General features: G+C 35.2%; 2 protein-coding genes across 3 annotated transcripts in view; one reads left to right on the forward strand and one right to left on the reverse strand.

The window, feature by feature from the left end:
* The window catches only part of LOC112049553 (complexin), a 322,195-nt gene extending 312,370 nt beyond the window's left edge, over nt 1-9,825 (forward strand). For both annotated transcript variants that reach the window (XM_052889153.1, XM_024087491.2), the window contains one exon: nt 37-9,825. In XM_052889153.1, coding sequence (XP_052745113.1) covers nt 37-110 — 74 coding nt within the window. In that variant the 3' untranslated portion in view covers nt 111-9,825. The remainder of the gene's footprint in view (nt 1-36) is intronic.
* Nucleotides 9,826-12,163: 2,338 nt separating this feature from the next.
* Nucleotides 12,164-19,966, reverse strand: LOC112049560 (heparanase). The gene is made up of 8 exons (XM_052888871.1): nt 19,954-19,966; nt 19,383-19,518; nt 18,556-18,669; nt 17,813-18,015; nt 16,882-17,086; nt 15,302-15,530; nt 14,726-14,970; nt 12,164-14,384 (listed from the first exon to the last, which is right to left on the reverse strand). The coding sequence occupies exons 1-8, from the start codon at nt 19,964-19,966 to the stop codon at nt 13,268-13,270; spliced, it is 2,262 nt and encodes a 753-aa protein (XP_052744831.1). The 3' UTR covers nt 12,164-13,267.
* Nucleotides 19,967-23,335: the final 3,369 nt, after the last annotated feature.

Raw genomic sequence — 23,335 nt, forward strand, 5'->3', positions numbered from 1 at the left:
ATAATTGACTAACATGAAAAAAAATTAATGTTACAGAATTGAAAAACACCATCGAAACGCAAGTGAACGAACTCAAGTCCCAGATCGAGAGTAAGTGCGTGATGCAGTGAGCGGGCTGATGTGCGCGCACCTTTACGTGTAACCGAATACATGATGTAGCTGAGCCAAACCCACCCGCACCCTCAATACAACAAATATTACGTTCAGGATTTGTAAAACTGATCGCACATACGCTCGCGCGAACCGCATTTGCGGCACGCGTCTTTTTCGTTACTAACTAAGATGAAATTGCTTTTAAATAAGTAATAGAGCATTTACTCGTAGTATGCTACTTCAATTTATGCCAATATAATCGTCAGAGATGCATTTGATTACAATGTTAAGGGACTTCAAATGACGTCAGATTCATGACATGAGACTTTTGACAAATGTTATGAATAATTGTAGAAACAATGTACGTTTAAAAATAAATCCGAAGTTACATTTGATTTACTTTTGTATATGTACGAATGTGTAATGTGCTAGTATTCAGAACGCGTTGACGCAAACAAAACCTCAATACATAAAATGTATAAAATACTTATAAAAAAACCGAGAAAGACTACTATCCAACTAAAGAGATACTTGATTCTGCAAATTGGTACAAAATAAAGAATTTAATGTAGATTTCTATGATATTAAAATATTAATTAAGTTAAAAGATTTTTTTTGATATTAAATATGTCGAAAATTATAAGTGAATGATATTTGCACTAATATTTGGATCGATTTTGATGTCATAGTAAAAATAATTTGTTAAATGTTTAAGCTCATAATGTAGTTGTCATGTCAAATGTAATGACGTGATAGGTTATATTGATTTAGCATCCAGGTACTTTTACCATACAAATGGATATACATAACGTTACGTCGACATTCTATGTCACGTTTTTTATTAGTGACGTACAAAGATTTGAAATTCAATCAGAAATTTTCTTTACGGATGACGTCATTTGAATTCGAGCAGCGTAAACCGCGCGACGTGTAATGTGCGATCAGCATAATGGTTTGTATCACACGCGCTCAAATCAAGTTTTGTAGACGAGAATCAAAATTTTTTCGAAAATTAGACGGCTAGTAGCATGTACGTGGCGTTGGTGCTTTGATAATGAGCAATAATATTTTTATACATTCATAAGAGCGGCACTCGGAGCTATCAATCAAGTTAAATAGACGAATCGGTCGCTTCCCTGTATAACACCGTAGATCTAACCTAAAAAGACATAAAAAGGTTTTTTAGGAAAAGGCGAATTCACTGCGAATTTAACGCGTGCTCCGCACATATTCAAATTCGTATGATGTTTTTTCTGGACAAGGAAGTGTCGTCGTCAATTCTCTCGCTCACATTTTTCGACTACCTACAAAATTATTAGGTTCAAAATTATTTGCCGTACGTCTAAATCTGTGAGCTACGTCATGAGTACAGTCGTCCACTTGACTTGGAAGGATAGCACCGAGAGAAACGTCGTTTTAAAACAAAAGGTAACGTTAGGTCAAAAAGTCATCGCGTTGCCGGGCGATCACAGCTGTAGAAGATTAATGTAACTGAACCACCAAACTTTGACACTTCGCTGGCTCAGACACATATGGTGCCACCACTACCTAAAGTAGTAACTCAAATTTATAAATAAATTTCCAAAAAAAAAACTTATTTATCATGGTTTAACTTAAAGAGTTTGATTTTACTTGAATTACATCTATTTGTGAATGGAATGACAGACAAAGTAATGGAGTGAATTAAAATAAATAAAAAACGTCTTTCAATAACGAAACCCGATTTCCATTCTCAAATATTTCAATCCATATTTTATTATTTTTTTTATTCAATAATCAATATCTTGTTCAATCAAGGCATATAGATGTCATTTAAAGTCAAATGACCTACTTTTAATTTTAAAATCATGACAAAACAATATGTAGACCATGACTTTTTTATTTCTAAAAGTTGGCGCTAGGAGAAAAAGAACGAGTATTTGGGCTTAAAGCCTTATAGGCTTTCCAGCTTCATAAATAGTCCTACTGGAAGCCTCAATACGGATATGCTTTTCCTAAACAAATCCACGTGTCAAAGCTGGCGAAGATGACTAGCCAACCTATCACTTCGTCTGTTCACTACAACGCAGCTAAAATAAACATATTCAATGAGACCATAATTGTAAAATCAATATATAGCATAAAATTGAATTAATTTGTGAAAAAAAAAGTTTCTTGTTTGGTGCATTTTAGTTACAATTTTGTTAAGAATTAATAAAAAACATTATAACAGTAACTGAATTTTGTGACGTCAAATTTAATATTTCTTTTGTAAGACCAAGTGTCAAAATTGTCGTATTCAATTGTAGTATTATTGCCCTAGAAATTCGAGTACAAGTGCTGTTTTAGAAACTCTATTATTGATAGTTTTAAAGGACTTGTTTGTTTGTGACTTGTGACTTTGATTGTTGTTTTATGACCGGATCACAAAAATCACCTGCGTTCTAGTCGACGGACGAAACACCAACCAACCTGTTTTATATGTTGATGCTTGTGATATATTGTTATTTAAGTGTAAAATGAGTAAATTTAATACAACGGTGTAATTAATAAATTGGAAGAATTAAATTAAGATTAGCACGCGTGTAGTGGCTTAAAGGCACACAAGGCTTTGGTTAAGACAGCGACTGTCATAACGTGCGCCTTTGTAAACGAATAAACAAATATGTTTGCAAAGGGTCGATGCGCTATCGCACATCATTGTCTCACTCTAAACCTGCCTCTGGACTGAGCGTATAGATCATTCAGGCGATGCTGTAATAGTTTAAGTGATTTTTGTTGTGATGACAAAACATCATTGAGGGCAGAGCTTAAAATTACTTTAAAAATGACCATAATAACTGCATATCGTGAGGTTAATATTTCATGGCACTTCTTATATGAAGAAGTGTCATTGACGTCATAATATGCACCACATGGCTCATAATATTGTTGAAAAAGTCTTTTAAAATACAAGTCATGTCTGCGTCTAACTCTAGGTAAAATAACCATTTATTTTTTGTGCTGCCTTTGGGTACTCTATGACATGTTTGATCTGAATTACACGTAAAAGCTGTTATATGACATAGATACGACATGAGTGTCATAGAGTATTTCAAATCATCCTTTGATCATTATTAACTGGTAGAGTTAAATCTGTGTTGTACCAAACAACTGTCCCTGTAGCATACGCTCAGTCTAGACTCTGTCTTCTTCGTCTTCGGAGTTCAACAATTACATTGAAATAACAATGTATTCTTGTTATCTTGAATATTTGTTTTCATCCAAATTCCACTGGGCTTGTATCTCTTGGCTTGCTCTGCTGCCTTCGTCTCTTCAACTCGAAATCTTTTGCATGCGTGCTTATGCAGTGTTTCAATATCGCGTCAGTGTATTTTGTTTAGGTGTATAAATATTTGTCTGAAACTCGGTGGGACACTTTTACGACATGTCATCATAAAAACCGATATTCTTAATATTCTTTTATGTAACTATGTAGTAAAAAAGCATTTGAATGTTATTTTGAAAATTTGTGACAGATTGTCATACAAGTCGAGTTACAAGATACATGAGAAATTGTTATATTGTTATGTAATTCGAATTTCATATTTTTGTGAAGCATTTGTATGTTATGAAATTTTCTCACCATGTTTCGGACTATACCTGTAATCGACCTAGCCTTAAAACCCACATCGAATATAATAGGTACAATATTGTAACAGACAGCGAAGACAATATGGTCTCGCATTACGTGTTTAGAGTCGTTGTAATTTCGTTTTTGCATGTCTTTATAATATAAGATCGATGTTCGTTAATAATAATGTAAAGTTAGGTAGCGATGCCTCATGTTTTATGATTAACTGTTGAATCAAGTTGGTAGACGCGATTCGCAATTGATGTTCTGTGCTTAGGATTAAAGTAACGTTGTGCGAGCTGATCCTTCGAGCGATTAACGTCTAGTGTTTGTAGTCTATGTCTATTATGTCATCTCAGTCACATGAAAACAAGAACGAAATTCTTTCAAAGAAATGAATGAAAATAAATTATATTTCTTACTGGTGGTGTTATGGTCAATTCCATAAGTAATAGCGATTTACTGAATACAGGGGCAAAGATAATGCTGCCTACTAAGGCAAAACGATGTAGCAAATTCGCTCACAGATCCTGTTGATGGCACACTATGTATATAAAAACAAAATTTCATGTCGTATGTACATTGTTCTTCTAACAATAACAAAGAAAAACTTAGTAGAGGAAAAGCATTATCAGCAGATACATTAGATTTATTAAACATGAGGTGTGATTGAGACGACATATTATTTATACATGGACAATGTTGATAGATTCCGCGGGCTAGATTCAATCCGAAAACAAAATACACGATAGGACACAGATTTGATTCAATGCACGCGGATTTACACTACTGGGAGTTTTCAACATTTACTTGCTGACTTTTATTTGTTTCACATACTTACTGAACTACAAAAGAGTTGTTAAATCTTTGTCCACCTTAAGTACAATAGCCATACCATACCAAATGAACAACAATTATCTCTTTTGACAAAATACGTTAAGAAATCAATGTATTGAAGTGACATTTGTATAATGTATTGTATCGTGCGGAAACAAATCATAAATCAATAAAACAGTCTTGAGATCAACTTGTGTATCTCACTTAATAGCGCTTTAGGACAGTACTATTTAAACAAAAATGTCAGTAAGTAAAGGTTTTTGACTGTCAGTTGTAAAGGCAAGTGATCTACGTTGGGCTAATTGTTCGGAGGTTGTCTCCACGTATTAAGCTGCAAATGCAAAAGATTTGTTATCGTCAAAAGCTGTGATATAAGAATAAAATAAACTAATGCTGTGCGCCCGACGCGGCCCGGCTGCGAGCGCTCGACTCACTCACTAATTAGCTACTTGATCTATTTTTATCTCTTTCACTCTAACCCCGCTTTTGTGTGATCTATAGTTTATTAGAGGTCCTAAGAAAATGTGTGCGGCATAATAATTGAATTTCGTAAGAAATTCGTTTTTTGACACTTTGTCATACACACACTTTTTCATTATTTTAACGTTACAAAACAAATTACGAACTCATATAAAAATATGATAATGTTCCAATAACATGTAAAACTATAATTTATATTCCTATTTTTACATATAATACTTGACAAATATATCTTAGCTTTGGTAACATTTTCTTTGCTCAATAGGTAACAAAACCTAAAGAAATTTTAGATCGACTGAAACAATTCCTAAAAGCCATGAATTTTGCTAACAATAATAAACTATGGATTACCCAAATGTTAATATAACATGGGGTTCTTTCAATATTTCATCTTTAAGAGCAACTTGACTTCACTCGGATTCAATGATCACCTTTTCTAGTAGATTTATAAACTCTCAAATGGACTCTACGATGTCAGCACATCATGTATTTTTAACTCTATACCATTAGTTTTAAAGTTAATTTGATTATTGTTAACATAGCAAACGCTTGCTAGTTAAATTTATTTTATAAGCAGATATATTTACCCAAATAAATATATTGTCCTGTATTGAATTTATTTAATATAATGCTAACATCTGAAATCGTAATGAGATTTCTCTATGACATTGGCGCCGTAAAATGATTGCAATTCGTAAAGTTAAAGTGACAAAAGTAACTATGAAGAAGTGTCAAATTATCTTTATGAAATACATATCATGCGTAGTTCCGACTTCATTGTCATATTGAACTTTTATCTGACTCTAGGTTTTGAGTGTAAGTTTTTGAAACAATCTCGTAAAATGGTACTTATAAAACAGTCGGTTGTCATTTTCTATTTACAAGTATGACCACACAACAGTAACACTCAAGACGTTTATCTTAAATTGCCTTATCACATACGGTTGCAGTCAATCAACTTGTCTATGACAGACAAATGGCATTAAACATCCATTACACATTTAACATTTCATACTAAGTCCTGTTCCAAGGACGTAATATGTACGTATATACGTATACACTCTTTTGTGAAGATGTGTCAAATTTACGTAACAAAATACTTAGAATGAGTATTCACGACTTCAGTATCACATAGATGCGATCAAGAAATTACACTTAAAATTACGTTTCACTAATATAATATATACAACTACTCATATTGTAAATATGACAGATCCACAATAATTTCAGATAATCATCTATTGAGATTTTCAGCTATATTTTCTGAAGTATAAGATATCACATATTTTCCTGCACTGTACTACACTGGATAATATTTTCATAGCTTCTTTCGATAGGCTTATACTTTGTGCACGCCTAGCTAAATAAACTTAACTCTCAGGTCTTGTTTATGGCTTCGATTCGCTACAACTTATCGCAAATATACTAACGTCATATGAGAATTTAATATCATTAACGGATTTGCAAGTGTGTTGCGATTTGCGAATCGAGCTCTTTGGACAAGTGATTTTTCGCACATTATAACACGTGACATTAAGTCATAGACGCTTATTATTTGTGTGAAGTGTCACCATCTCCAGACAAGACCGCTGAGGATCGTTATCAACGGGTATCTTTAAGTAGATTCAGCCTGTCCGTCTTCTCTCAACCCTTCACAATCTTAGCAATAAGGTATTAAAATTAAATTCAGTGTACGTGTGTCTAGGCTAGGGTTATCATGTATTACGATAAAATAGTATCTATGTATGTGCATGGCGATCTAGTTAAAACTGTTGTTCGTAGAAAATAAACAATAATAGAGGTAAGAACTCTTGGACCTGTTTTTTATATATCATTTTAACATTGACATGACCAAAATTTTCTCTTTCTCCCGCTCCCTATATGCGATGGATAAGATATGTGTCTGTTGGTAATTAATTTGTTGTCAAACTATTTGGTTGCTAGTGTAAAAATTTCATCTTGTAATATAAGCAGACGTTATGGACTAAATAATATCTTTTTTTTTAAAATCGGCACTTTGATATACAAATAGTTCCTTTGGAAAACTATAAAAATTATAAAACATCATAATTATTATGTCGTATTTAAGCAAAACACCATCGGGTAATGTTTCAAGTCAGCAAATAATTATCGACAGACGTATCGTCCCACTCTGTATTTTATTCTAAAGCCTTACACCTTATTGTATTCCTCCATAATACCGCTGTATCTAATATGTCCTATCTTCCTCTTTCAATCTATCGTAGATATAACTGTAATCTTCGTTGTTGACTCTCACGTAGTTGATAGTGTTTAGAAAAGTTATTTTGATACGTAGCGAGGTTTAGATGTAACTAAACTTTAAATAAATCCCGCTAACTGTCACTAATTTAAAGGTAAACGACTTTGACGTCCGATTTCCCTATTACATTAAAAGTGTAGCTACTCTCTCAATTGTACCGGGTAATCTCAAATTTGAGACCTTTTCATTTTAGTATAAAGAATATGACGACACTAGTTGAGAGTAGTGCGAACAAATTTAATGTAATAACGAATAAGGACCTTAATTTGATGGTAATAAGATGACATTTTGCATGAAGATTATATTGTATCGTGGCTCTTGAAGTGTGATCGGTGTCGTTTTCTCTATTTGTCTATTTCTTTATTTTCTCTTTTTGTGAACCTACTGAAGGATCTTTAACACTTTACTTTTAGTAATAGCAGTCCGTTTTAGTCATTGTCTATTCTGCACAATAATAGATGAAGTTCTGAAAATGGGCACAAAGTTTCCATTAATACCTGTTTACAACTAATAAATAAAATTTGTGACATTAATATGCTGCTTTATCTTAGAGCTCTTTCTTCCTAAAACTGAAGTAAGGTATACTGATATTTGTACTGTCAGTGTCACAAACAGGCGGTGCCTCTGATTGATTATTAACATTTGAAATGCAGAATTAAACAATCGCAAAAACCAGATTAGCTACTACTAGAAGTGAGTATGTGTGAGTATTAATGCTCGTGTTATTTAAATTAAAATGTATTTTGACATGTTGTCATAGATACAACTCATACGACGAAGTGTCACAATGCACTTTGCTGGTCGTAACGATTTAAATATCATCGAGCATTAGGATTGGTCCTGACCGCTTCTCTTATTATAAGCTTTCGGTGTTCGATGTCTAGTATGTCGGTTATTATAATTATTATAATATACATTAGTATAATGAATGCTTAGTTAATGCGACATTTGTGAAGGAATTTGGGTGATATCAAATGAATCGCTGAAGGTTTATGACTCATCCTGATGCTTCCAACTGCATCGAAATCAAACTGTTGTGTTTCATTAATATCTATATTCATTAGATACACGTACTTATATTTATATATTAAAACCACTTTCAAGTAAAAGTCTTAACCGCTAGCCTTTTAAATAAAATTAGAAAGTAACTGCCTATTTTGTTCATAATAATACCACCAGTACTTTTATTTATTATTAAATTAATAAATTGTAATGAATTTACAAAGAGGTTTATACAAGGTAGACATGTAGTTTAGTATAATAATTGTAAATTATTTATTAAAAATAAATAAAGAGAGTAATAAACAAGATTACGAAATGCATTCCCGTGACAAATGAGTAGATTAATTTTAAGCTCCTAAGTGACTGACCAATTTCTAAATTTTTCTCCTAATACTTACATAATTTCAGTTGTAAAATTGATCTTATGACTTTTGCACTCAGGGTATCTTATTGTATTACTATTATTGGTGTATTTTTGTATTATATTTTGTTTAAGTAGCGTGTTTAGCGTTGGAGTTATCTATGACTTTTTGGCCTGCGATGGCATTTAGGATTTCACTTTCGTCTGTTCTGTGACTATATTTGGACTAACTTCTTTATTCTTATCGAGTATTGACTGAGACATCTTAGTAGGATATTGAATTTAATGTTGATTTTGTTAGGATGTTGATATGGTGCAACTATAACCTCATGATTTACAGGGATGAATGTGAGAGGTAGGAATTCATTTCTATATATTTTAGTGTGAGCACGCTTGCGTGCATATGTGTGTCTTACTTGTTGTGTGAATTTCAGTGGGTGTATGTGTGAATGAGACTGTTACTTTAATGTGATACTTTAGTCGTAGATGTGTGAAAAATGGATTATAAACTTTATTGGCGTGACTGTACATAGTATAGCGAATGAATTAATAAAAAATAAAACGTTAATTTTTCCCGATAAGTAGGCTAAACATTTTTGGAAAATTTTAAATATATGTGCGCATGTGATTATATTATAATGTGTAATATTCTATGTTGTGATTATATAAGTTATTGTTGCATCGTATCGATTGGGGAGATGTGTATTTACTAACCCGAGTTGTCGGTTACAGTAACTTGTTAAGTATTTGCAGATTAGCATTTATAAATAAAAAGTACTAGAAATAGGACTCACTGATGCTTTTGCTACTCTTAGTTAAATGAACAATGATAGAACGTAATCGTTATATAACAACACAAACACTTTGGCACAACTTATTAGCTACGGTAGAAATGGATACCTTCACAGGGAAAGCAAAGTTTGACACTGAAAGCGTCAGTCTAGTTGATTTAGATACACAAACACTTTTTGGTGTATTAAGCGCTGACATCTCTCACCCTTGACCGCACTTAAAACATGGCCAATAAGTTGAGTACGTTCCATAAAAAACCTTGACATTGAAGTAGCAAAAGCGTCTAAAAAATCAGATCCTCTTGCATCGAAAGGTTACATTGATTTTAATTTCTGACTAAAATTGAAAATTGCCAAAAAAAATATTTTAGTGGCAGAAATGGATATTGTAAAAGAAAAGTTTAGGCAGGGTGCTATTGAAGATTTATTTTTTTATGAAATAGTTGATATTGATGAACGGGCAAAAGGATCTGATGTTATGCATTATATATATATATATACGATTACAATAGACAATTTAGAGACAACGACACACCCAAACACCACAAGAGCTTCAAACACATTCACGCCAGTATTATACATCTATATATAAATCTAAATGTATATTGTCGGATTATATACATACGTATATACTTATGATTTGACTTTTTCGAACAATATAGAGATAATTTACCATCAGAACTGAATTTAAGTGCCACGGAAAACAAAATGTTGCGCTGTTCGATTTTAGGTACTTACATATTTTTTTAACCAAAATATTTTCTATATTGTACGTAAAAGTCCTTACTTTTCGTTTCGTTTTTTCTAAAATCTTTATAGAAAGTTTCTTTGTTAAAGTGAAACAGTAAAATCAAAGCTTTCAGCAGTATACATAAATCTTGCTTTATTTTTTGACCATTCAATACGATTGTTCAGTACTCGTTGTTGTATTTTATGACGTGATAATTGACAGTCTTGAATGTTTAATAGTCGAATTTGATAATACTAGTTTTACACTGTCAAATAACATGTCACAATTTGTAACAATTCGAGTTTTGTTTAATACGTATGTTACAAAGAATCTAAGGTTTTGATATTTTACCTCGTCTGTACTTTTCAATTTGTTTATTAGGGTAGTTATTGGCTAATATAAGAACACATTATAGTGCGTTAGCTTATAATATTAGTGACATCTAGTGTTAAAATTGCAAGTTTACCTAAAATTAAATATTGAAAATGTGTAAAGCTAAGAAGTCGAAAATGAACTTCATGGCATCACTCTTAGGATGCGCAGATGGAGCAACTTTTGTTGAAGCAACTATCAACCGTTCAAAAGTTTCTATTTCTAAGTAGCAGTAACAAAAACGAAGCGTTAAAGATTTCTCATTACAACTTGAAATAAATAACGATAATCGATACTCTAATAAATATAAAGGTTACTTGCCTCGACGTGGTAGCCCACAGCAAATTGTTAGTGATAATTGAACGACTTTGTTGGTATTTGTGGCAATCGGAAACCGCCGTTAACTACAACTACATAGAGTTGCTGTGTCTGCGCACATATTTCAAATCACTATTAATGAAAGTGGTCATGAACAGCTAATTGCAGGTTGCCAGTTGCTGACATGCTGCGTCTGCATTGCCCTAATATGAACGTGGTTAAGGTGTTGTATTGTTATTATAAAGAAAAGGTTAAAAGTTTATCCACGATTACATATAAATTAGAATTACGGATGAATAACGAAATTGAAGTTATTGTTGAAAATGTTTTTAGGTAAATAATCGAATGGAAAGTGAACCTTGTTGTTATTGCTGAGTTAACTTCAGTTCGCTGTGGCTTTATATTGCCATACAATACTGACCTTTATCTACACGTGGTTTAGGTTCAATTCTCACTATCTCTATCACTTACGTAGTTGTAAAGGTAGGCTTGTTCGCTATCCATTGTTTACGTCTTACTGTTGCAAAGCATTGTTAATATAATTTACGGAGGTCCTTATTAGTTATGTATAAAGGTTTAGAGGTAGCCATTTTCATATTAACTTTATTGTGTGTGAAAGTGGTTTATCTACCAAGTTGTTAAATAATAAATAAACTACATTGTACCACCATTTTGTTGTTTTAATTTTCTATTTATCCCTTCTCTGAGATAATCGTTGGTTTTTTGTTCTTGCATTATGAACTATATAATTTTTTTATTAAATTCCACATCAATAATTACAATCAAAGTTTTCTTTGACAGCAAAATTCCAAAACTTATTCAGTAGTGACTTTCAAGAGTAGGTACCTAGGTCCAGTAAGCAACAGATACTACATTATTTCGCCAGTGTAAACAGATACTACATTATTTCGCCAGTGTCATGACGTGATGGCAAGTGAAAGAAAGAAAGAAAGAAATAAAAGATATTTATTTTTAAGTAATGCCACATATCACATTAAATCTAAATTATAACATATTAAGGCTTAACTGTCCACTCAAACAGTGGAGCACTAAAGAATTCCCTGTGCTTACATTAATATGTCAGAAACTCATCAAGACAATGTGTTAAATCAATACAGCCGCAGCTCTTGAAGAGGTTTAACGTTTGCAATGTTATTCTATTATAGCGACGCTGACAGCGTCACAACACAGCACTGCCGCGCGCGCATATTGTCGTGATGGCTTCTTTTCAGTTCCCCCGGCAAACCCGCTGCTCTGACGCGAACCGATATCGGGTCGTTTACACTCATGTGTTGTGACATATCACGACATGTCACAACACGTGAGTGTAAACGTTGCCAAACAAAATGTATTATACCGATTCTGTTCAGATATGTCACGACACTGTAATGAGTTCTAAGCGCACTTCCTGAACTTTTTTTTTAAATATTGTGTTTTTGAAAAGGAAACCAAATGTCACAACTGCAAGCTAGATTACAAGCCTTCATCGGTTATATGCACATATGTATTTGCTGGTGCAATCAAAGTCAAATGTGAAGCTATCATTTATTCAGCTATTCTATCTATCTCTGCAAAGTATTGCTCTATGTTAAATGATGGTTGGCTCTCTGTAGGGCTATTCTGTAACAATGTCTTTATAACTTGCTAGTGCTAGTTTCGTTTTCACCTCTATCTCTCTCTATCTAATTCGATACTATAAGATGAGAAACTCACACCTGCGAGTTGTACAAAACATCGCTATAGAATAGTACTTAGTGATATAATTGAGGCATCTCCATCAACTATAAGCACATAATACATAGAACTACAACAAACTACTACAATAATAAAAAAAAAAACATATTGAATAAATAACTAAAATACCACACATTTTCTTATAAACAGTCTTTAATTTATTTACAAAATATCACTAAATCCATCTCAATCAACTATAGATGTACTGATCTTACATCAAATTATCCTACACTAACTATCCTCTAATACTACTACTACCTAGAAGACAATTCTTAGAACACAATGTCATCACACGTATTTTAATACCCAGAAATACATTACATAATATATCATCTTTCGTTAATAACTGAGAAACAGATAACAATAATTTATCTTTTGGTTAACTGCTGAGACAGACTTTAGGTTCACCCGTAGGTAATTATTTATCGAAACAAATACATACTTCAAACAGCACAAAAGAACAGTTAATCTAAATAAATTAAATAATGTATATAATATTATAATAAAAAGCGATAAACGAGCTGAATAACAAACACTAAATGATATTCGACTTTAAGTTTACAGATTATAATGTGTTGAAAGAGTTCTCATAGCTTAGCTCCTGCAAAATATTGTAAATTATACTAAACTTTAAAATGGTTTAATCCCATCATTCATAAAGAAAGGTAGCATGTGTTTATTCTAATAATGTCATCGCTGCCCAAAACCGATTGATATTTTTATTAAATTCAGCCAACAAAGACAATACTTCTTGGAGTGTCGATTTAAGAAGACCAGAATTAGATTTCTCACTTATATCTATCACAGCACTGTCATCAGTTACTTTAGTTTTTAAAACTATTCCTTCGCTTGATTCTTGTTCATCATATTCAATATTTTCTTTTTCTTGTAATTCTACAGGTAATTCGCTCAATTTCTTCAATTTATGCAGAATTTTACCGAATTTCCTATCATCCACGTCTATTTCATTTTCTGATGATTCTACTTCTTCATATTTTACTTTATTTTTAGAAATTGCACTTCTACGATTTCTTATTAAATTATCTTCCACTTCATTAGCATGTTTGAGTTCAGTTTTTTTAGATTGTGTTTCTTTACCCTCTGACTTTACTACTTTATGATGTTTTTTTGGGAACGGTATAGTTTCGTCTTCTTTAGGAATTCTTATCGAATTTACTCTATAATTTCTCTTTGATCCTCTTGACCTTTTTGTTTTGGAGAATGTTCTTGGTAAGTGATCCTTTGTAATCTTTGAAAGCTTGTTTAATAACCGGGTTTTCAAAGATCCATCATGAAAAGCATGTCGTAATTTATATTTCGTTAGTCTCTTTTTATTTACATTTTCTTCATCGAAGGCTTGACGTTCATAACGTTTAAGTGCATTTCTCTGTAGATTGGGTTTGTGTCTATTATGATTAATATCCCTGTTATTATTAGAACCATAAGCTCTTCCTAGAGTTTCCTTTAAATCTTTATTAATTTTATCTATCCCTTCTTTCAGAATTTTGTTATTATTTTCTTCATAGTCATGAATATCCCTAGCTTTCCTGCTCAAAGAACGCTTATCTTTTATTAAATTTCCGTCCTCATTTTCTTCAGAAATATTATGAACTTTATCTTTATTCTTGATATCAACATCGAAGCAAGCTTTAACTTGTGTATTGGCTAGTACCCAAAATCCAAAAGATTTTGGCGGGAGATTTATAAGAAGCGTTTTATATGGACGAACACGCTTGACCACTGGACGAATATCACCTTCATAGTACATAGCTCGTCCGTTCACAACGATGTTTCTGTGAAAAAGAAATATTGAGTTAGTTATAATCGTTAATTTCATATAAATGTGAACTTGAACTGTTTATTTTAGTTTTAAATATCAGCATAATTGTCATTTCACATTTTTTTATTTGTATATACATGCTGAGTTATTATTTATTATCAAAACGCCTCAAAACAAAATGTGACTTTTTTTTAGAATGAAATTTTGTTTTTCTCTTTCGATTAAGTGTGCTAGTGGTGGTGATAATTGATACTATAATTTAAGGAGCGGAAATCGAACCTGGCACAGTTCAGATGCTCCATAATATCTGTGGAGTAATTAAGGTTCTGTTGAAATAAATTAATACCATCTTACCCATTTCTATCGTGTCCCAATATAAACTGCAAAATATCGCCACCCTGTTCCTTCTTGGACATTTTGATGGAGAATCTGGCTGGCTCCTCATCCATGTTGGCTCCGTAAAAGGTCACAGCTCCGGACACAGCCTTGTGACGCAGCGATGTACAGTGCGCGAAAAGTATCGCTTGTGATGCCTCTATCTCGACGTTGAGAACTCGTTCGCCTACTAAGTTCTTGAACAGCAGAGCCATGTAGAAACTCTAAGAAACGGAAATATACTTTTAATGCCTTATTGGTCATCTTTAAGGCTCAGGATAATGAGGTGCTGGGTTCTATTTCTGGACCGGGCTGTGAAGTATTTGGGCTTTTCGTTCGGAGCAGTTTTTACCAGAAGTGTAGAGAAAAAATGGTGCCTCTATAAAGACTGTATTAGTGGGTTCGACAATAGTCCAACGGTTGGGGATCAAACTATCACTTATCGGTGATGAATCCGGCCCTATTATCGTTGAGCTATTTTAGTCCCATATTCCAACGGGAATAGAAACTACGTGGATAAAACCTCGAAGCATCCGCTAGTTACATAAATCTTACCAAAGTAGGCTCGTACAGTTCCTTCTCCTTCAGTTCCCGGTAATGCACAGAGAAGCCGTTCCTCGCGGAGTACCCGAGGCTGGTCATCCAGTCGGCCGCGCGCTCCAACTCTTCGCTCAGCTCGTTGTGCTCAGTCAGCCAGAGCGGGGTGTCGCTGGTGCTGAGCAACTTGAGCAATTTGTAGCGGTCCTTTTCTGACATATGCTCTAATTCGTGGGAAGATGAGTTGCTGGAAAGAGTAAAAAGATTTATTTTAGAATGTGCGTTGAAGTCAATTCAATTGACTCTTGAACCGAAAGCCAGAGAAATATAATTTTTGACCCCGTTAGTTAGAGACTAATAGAAATGTTGGTAAGGGACTTTCAGACCAAATCCAGCGACCGATTAGGAAGAGAAATATCATTTTAGACCCTAGGTGTCTAGTTTAGTTAGAGATATATATTAATGGAAATTTTGGAAAGGACGAAGCCAAGGAGAACGTTCTTGTACAAAATCTAGGACTTCCTTAATAAAGGCCAGGTCAAGAGTTTAACCGACCTTTAACGGACGAGTTTGTATGAAAGAACTCGAAAGAATGAAAGAAGCAAGAGATGTGCAAGGGTCGTAGCAAGTGGAAGGACGTGGTATCTGCATACCACTATGGGAATAAGGCGTAATGATAATATCAATGTAATTATATAATGATTTATTTATTTTGCTATCATCCGCGAAAAGTCGACGAACCCATGAAACGTACGTAGAGAGTATTTTGTCGGACCTGGGTGACGTTGTCTCATGGGTTCGTCGACTTTTCGCGGATGATGGCAAAATAAATAAATCATTATATAATCATGATGAACTTCCGCAAAGTAACGCCTGCTTCTATCCAATATCAATGTAGGTACTCGTATGTATTATTTGAACCGTGATAGCCCATTGGATATGATATGGACCTCTGCCTTCGATTTGGAAGATGTAGGTTCGAATCCGGTCCGGGGCATGCACCTCCAACTTTTATTAAGCTCAAACAGAAAAGGATAAACATCGTGAGGAAGCCTACTTACCTGAGAATTTTCTTAATTATCTACGTGTGAGAAGTTTGCCAATCCGCATTGGGCCAGCGTGGTGAACTATGACCCTAACCCCGCTCATTCTGAGAGGAAACTCGTGCTCAACAGTGAGCAGAATATGGGTTGTTAATGATGATGATAACCAGCACCGGCCCGAAGTAAATTTTAGAATGGAGCGAAATCCAAATATGGCGCCTCTCCTGTTTGCTCCTATATACCTATACTAATTCTGAGTACAAAGTTGGTAAGTATGGAACGGGAAGATCTGGACCATACTTTGGACTTCTGGAGTGACCAATTGAAAATCAGGCCTGCGTCTGCGCACTCCATTCGCGCCTCTCAACCATCTCTTCGTTAAATATATAGACAATCGAAAAAAAGAAATTTATTTTTCTTTACCATTTAGGCGCCCTTTAGGATTTGACGCCTGGAGCGACTGCTCCGTTCGCCGTATGGACGGACCGGCCCTGATGATAACTCTTATGTATTGTAACTAAGTAGGTATTTTAAAAAATACTGTTTATGTCTTACCCATTGAGAAATATAGCATCCATCATGTCATCGGACAGAGTGACGTAGTCCTTGAAGTCGCTCTTAGAGTGGTGTGAGAGGCAGGGCGTGACGTCACCCCCCACCACCCGCCAGCCGCCCCCCCGCCCCGCCGGGAATGTCTCCGTGATGACGCGCAACGTCTCCAAGTCGTTGAGGTACTCCTCGATCGTTTGGTTTCTGCATTCTGAAACAAAGATATAGGAACTAGCTAAGTTAACCAAATAACTATACAAATCAAGCCCACGTGGAACGGAGGCCAGAATATTGGTTGCATTTCAAAGATTACCATTTTATTACATTCAGGGACAATAATAACCTCGGGCCCGTGCCATTTTGCTAAATCTTTATAATTGAGACTCAGGCCACTGGTATGTCTGTTTGTTAGCGCGATTCTCTAAGTCTAAACCTTTAAAATGAATTACACTAACTTAGGAATGGAGCAACATTTTATACATAAAAAAAAAATATTATAATTCGAAAAAAGAACATAAAAAAGTTTTTTGAAAATCTTTTCTTTTGAATGATGTCCAAATTCCCAAAAGACATGATTTTTTTTTTTTTTATTCTTTACAAGTTAGCCCTTGACTACAATCTCACCTGATGGTAAGTGATGATGCAGTCTAAGATGGAAGCGGGCTAACTTGTTAGGAGGATGATGAAAATCCACACTCCTTTCGGTTTCTACACGGCATCGTACCGGAATGCTAAATCGCTTGGCGGTGCGTCTTTGCCGGTATCACCTCTTGAGTAATCTCTGAGTCTCTTGAATAACTATAGTTTTAATAAATTTTCATAGAGATTTTCTGATAGATAAGGCGTATATTAAATTAGGAACAATGGTATGTATATTAAATATAAAACAATAGATTAAAAAGTAAAATAAAAGACGAAGATACGGAATACAGCTTACCGTAGCCAAGTTGCCAATACATTTGGCCAATGTTGGCCTGGTCAGCCACAGTCAGGACCTTGAGCGCAGAGTTGGGGTCCCACAGACCCGTCGCGCTCTTCTCGGCGTTGTTCAGCGCAAACACCAGGTGAAAGCCGGTCTTCTGGGCCCAGTGGACAAACTTCTCCCACTTGCTGTGCGATACTGCTAGACCAGTTCTATAGCTGGAGTCTGTAAAAGTTAAATAAGTTTGTAATCCTTCTTCTTGGTTTAGTGACTACGCGCATCGAGCGATTGAAGTGATAACTTTTTATGCGAGGGTAAACCGTTTTGTAACGTAACGCGTTACGGCACCACGCTGTCTGGCTTTCCTTATTCTCGCATATGGTCCCGAGACGCCCACGCTTATTTTTGGAAGCGACAATTTATATTAATGCTTTAAGTAGGTAGGTAGGTGCGCGCAAGCACAGAATATAGACTTATTATATTTACTTATATTGTACTGTGGCGCAAGATACTCGTTAGTTTGCGCATAGCCATAATCGGAACTAATAAGGAGGGATCGGAGATAATATGGAGTTTAGACCCAACACTCTGTTTCAATGCAGGTTGGTGGGCTTAGTATATAGGCAAATGTTACATCGACGAGTATAAAACAGCGGAATCCAACCCCAGGAGACGGTATCTGGACTTTTTAGTACATCTATGACTTGGACTTACCATCTTCATCGCTGTACAGTTTGCTGAGGGTGAGTCTCTTGGGCTGGCGCTCCTCGATAGTGATGGAGCTGTTCCGAAACACCATGTGGGGGGTGGAGGGGCCAGCTATGCGCACGTGCGCCGGCGTGAGAGAGGTCGCCATGCAGAGACATTCTTTGCTGTTCACAAGAAGTAGTTTTATTAAAAAGTATTCATCATCATCATCATCACCATCATCATCATCATCATCATCATTATCAACCCAGATTCCGCTCACTGCTGAGCTCGAGTCTTCACTCAGAATCAAAGGGGTTAAGCCAAGAGCCGTGATAGCCCAGTGGATATGACCTCTGCCTCCGATTCCGGAGGGTATGGGTTCGAATCCGGTCCGAGGCATGCACCTCCAACTTTTCAGTTGTATGCATTTTAAGAAATTAAATATCACGTGTCTCATCGGTGAAGGAAAACATCGTGAGGAAACCTGCATACCAGAGAATTTCTTAATTCTCTGCGTGTGTGAAGTCTACCAATCCCCATTGGGCCAGCGTGGTGGACTATTGGCCTAACCCCTCTCATTCTGAGAGGAGACTCGAGCTCAGCAGTGAGCCATATATGGGTTGATAACGACGACGACGACGAAGCCAATGGTCCACCACGCTCACCCAATACGGATTGGCAGACTTCGCACACGCAGAGAATTATTGAGAAAATTCTCTGTGGTTGTACCCGCCTACAGTTCTCATTCCTGAAGAAATACGGGGATACAGCATATGTTAATCAATGAAGCTTTCTAATGGAGAAAGAATTTTTAAAATCGGTCGAGTAGTTAAATCGTAACAACCAACTAAAATCTTACCTCTAAAATTTAATTTTGATTTATTCATACACTTACCTGTTATATTTTTCGTTTGAAGAAAACAAATATTTGGGATCTATTGTGAAACTTAGGAACTTGCTGTCGACTAGATTCACATGTTCGTCGGTCCCCACCGTCACGGTATACGTGTCACCACTTATTAAAGGAAAAACTAAAACATTAACCATTAAAAATAATAAATATCTAAATATGTCACCCATTTTGGGCGAAAATACTAACGAAATAAATGAAAACTTGTATGAATATCTATATTTAAAATATCTGTAAATATTTTTAAATGTTGCATCTAATAATTAAATTGTTTACATTTATGAAAAGTTCTACATTGTCTAATGATAATATGTGCTAGTCCATACTGGCATAATTAGGGTTTTGCAGTATGAACCTTTAGTTATGATTTTAAAAGGCCAATTTCTTTTTTGATATATAATTTATAGCTTAATAAATCTACACATCTTACAATCATACGAGTATTAAGTTTCGTGATAATCAAACAACAAAAAATACTTACAGAAATCTAAAAATGTCTGGGAGCCAAACTCCACACCGAGATAATGGATTCCCGCTCATTGGACTTGTATCTTACCCAGTTCTAACATAATCTTACCGCTAAACCTCGGGCAAAAAGGAATATTGGTCATAATATAAAACAATATGATATGGGTAAGTAATATTCTGTTTAAAGTAAATTTTGAGCCGCAATTATTAAGTTAAAAATAAATGACTAAGTTGCATTCTTGAGAGAACTATTGTATTAACTAGATTACATACAAGACGTAATAGCCCAGTGGATATGACCTTTGCCTCCGATTCCGGAGGGTGTGGGTCCGAATCCAGTCTGGGGCATGCACCTCCAACTTTTCAGTTGTGTGCATTTTTAAGAAATTAAATATCACGTGTCTCAAACTGTGAAACCTGCGCACCAGTGAATTTCTCAACTCTCTGCGTGTGGTGAAGTCTGCCAATCCGCATTGGGCCAGCGTGGTGGACTATTAGCCTAACCCCTCTCATTCTAAGAGGAGACTCGAGCTCAGCAGTGAGCCGTATATAAATTGATAACGATGATAAGACTGACACGGAATATGTGTTAGATGGAAAATGATTACGAATTTTTAGTTTCATAGTATATCAAATCGTTTTAAGCTACTAGAAAACATTAACTTTAGTATAGGATTCTAGTAATACATCTCTATTTCGTCCTACAACACTTTACAATAGTCTTTTTACTTATTTATAGTATTTAGTTATCTATAAATAAGTAAAAAGACGATACGTGATAGCCCAGTGGATATGACCTCTCCCTCCAATTCTGGAGGGTGTGGGTTCGAATCCGGTCCGGGGCATGCACCTCCAACTTTTCAGTTGTGTGCATTTTAAGAAATTAAATAATCACGTGTCTCAAACGGTGAAGGAAAACATCGTGAGGAAACCTGCACGCCAGAGAATTTCTTAATTCTCTGCGTGTGTGAAGTCTGCCAATCCGCATTGGGCCAGCGTGGTTGACTATTGGCCTAACCCCTCTCATTCTGAGAGGAGACTCGAGCTCAGCAGTGAGCCGTATATGGGTTGATAACGATACGACGAAGTAAAAAGAGCTCACCGGCACCTGAACTGGGTCCTAACTGAAAATCAGTGCTACATACCTTTTTTTTATTGAAAGTATGCGGCAAAATGCTGAGTTGGGGTCTTTTTCTAGGTTGTGCCACATATTACAGGGCATTCTTTAGTGCTCCACTGTTTGAGTGGACAGTTAAGCCATAATATGTTATAATTTAGATTTAATATGCTATGTGGCATTACTTAAAAATAAAGATCTTTTTTTTTCTTTTCAATAGTAACAAAAGCATTCAAATAAAAACGTACTAGGCGTTTAACAAATTGCCCACTAATGTCTCAGTAGCTGTAACATGAAACTTGCAGTGAGAGCAGTATGCGTATTTCTTTACAATCCACTTCCGACTACGTACATATTGTTATTGTATCACATTGCGCTTCGTTTACAAAATCTGTTCTTAGATCATCACGTAGGAATTTACACCGTGTAAAAATTCAAGTAATTAAAAGCCTTTCACAAAATCGTCTATTTTGCAAATACCATATTTCCAATGGAATTTTCGCTATTTGTATCTAATAATGTATATTATAAATATTGTAGAACTTTAATTTCCCTGAACGTTTCGTTTCAAAAGTTTTTTATACGTTTACCATTTACCATGCGAACAACATAAAACTACTCTGTACCATAATAGTTTATTCATTGCGGCAGTAAGAATTTATAATAAGTTACCAAAAGAAATTAGGAAAGAAAAGAATATAAAATTGCTTTAAAAATAATTTATATAAATACCTAACTCAACAGGCATTCTACAGTGTAAATGAGTATTTAAGTTGATATTATTGTTTTTTTCATACATATTTTAATTATAAAGATGTAATTTTTAAATGGTGAAATTGTCATTTGAATCATTAAATACTTAATAAATAATTTGCATGCCTAATTGGCAAGATACATTTACCATCTACATCTACCGACCACCTGTATAAATAATGCATGTATCTGCAAAGAAATAAATTGATTGATTGATTGATATTGAAGGCAGAAAGCGAGCGCTTAGAGCATATAATAGTGTAAAGACAATAATTATACTCGTAGTCCCGCTGAGAAGACGCGATAAAAAGTTTATTAATTACTAGCAGACGCCCGCGACTTCGTCTGCGTACCCTACCCTACCCTACCCCTACCTTACCCCTACCCTACCCCTACCTTACCCCTACCCTACTCCTATCCTACTACCCCTATGGTAGGGACCATGCGACGGCGACGGAAGCTTAAAAAATGGAGTAACTTCTCCCGTTTTCTCAACATTTCTCTTCACTGCGCTGCTCCTATTGACGGTAGCGTAATGAAAAGTATATTTTAACCTGCCCAGGAGTATGAATAATAATTGTAGCAAGTTTCGTTAAAATCCGTCCAGTAGTTTTTGTTTCTATAAAGAACATACAGACAGACAGACAAACAGACAAAAATTTTACTGATTGCATTTTTGGCATCAGTATCGACCACTAATCACCTGATAGTTATTTTGGAAATATATTTCATGTACAGAATTGACGTCTCTACAGATTTATTATAAGTATAGATTATTGATAATACTTATTATTATTATTATTATTATGTAAATTTAAAAGATTAGGCAAATATTCTTTTAATAAAATGCTAAGATGACTGGACTATTATTTGTATCTGTAGAAGTATGTAAACTTAAATAATGTTAATTTCAAAATGTCATAATTATCAGCCTATTTTAACGGCCCAATACAGGACAAGGCCTCCCGCCTCCCTCCTTGCAGGAGAATGGATTTGGAGACGAGATGACTTATGCAATAGCATATGTAACGTGTGTTTTTTTTTATTCTTTACAAGTTAGTCCTTGATTACAATCTCACCTGATGGTAAGTGATGATGCACTCTAAGATGGAAGCGGGCTAACTTGTTAGGAGGAGGATGAAAATCCACACTCCTTTCGGTTGCTACACGACATCGTACCGGAACGCTAAATCGCTTGGCGATACGTCTTTCTCGGTAGGGTGGTAACTAGCCACGGCCAAAGCCTCCCACCAGCCAGACTTGGACCAATTAAGAAAACCTCAATCGGCCCAGCTGGGGATCGAACCCAGGACATCCGTCTTGTAAATCAACCGCACACACCACTGCGCCACGGAGGTCGTCAAACTTATAGGCTAATCCTGAACTGCATGTGACATGCGATTATTCATCATCATTAGTAACTCATTTTCGGCTCACTGTCTTGAGCACGAGTCTCCTATCAGAATGAGAGGGGTTAGGCCTGTAGTCCGCCACGCTGGTCCAATGCGGGTTGGCAGACTTCACACACTTACGAATTAAGAAAATTCTCAGATATGCAGGCTTCCTCACAGTGTTTTTCCTTCACGAAAAAGTAATGAAT

Source organism: Bicyclus anynana, chromosome 24 (genome assembly GCF_947172395.1).
Source record: "Bicyclus anynana chromosome 24, ilBicAnyn1.1, whole genome shotgun sequence".
Taxonomy (NCBI): Eukaryota; Metazoa; Arthropoda; class Insecta; order Lepidoptera; family Nymphalidae; genus Bicyclus; species Bicyclus anynana.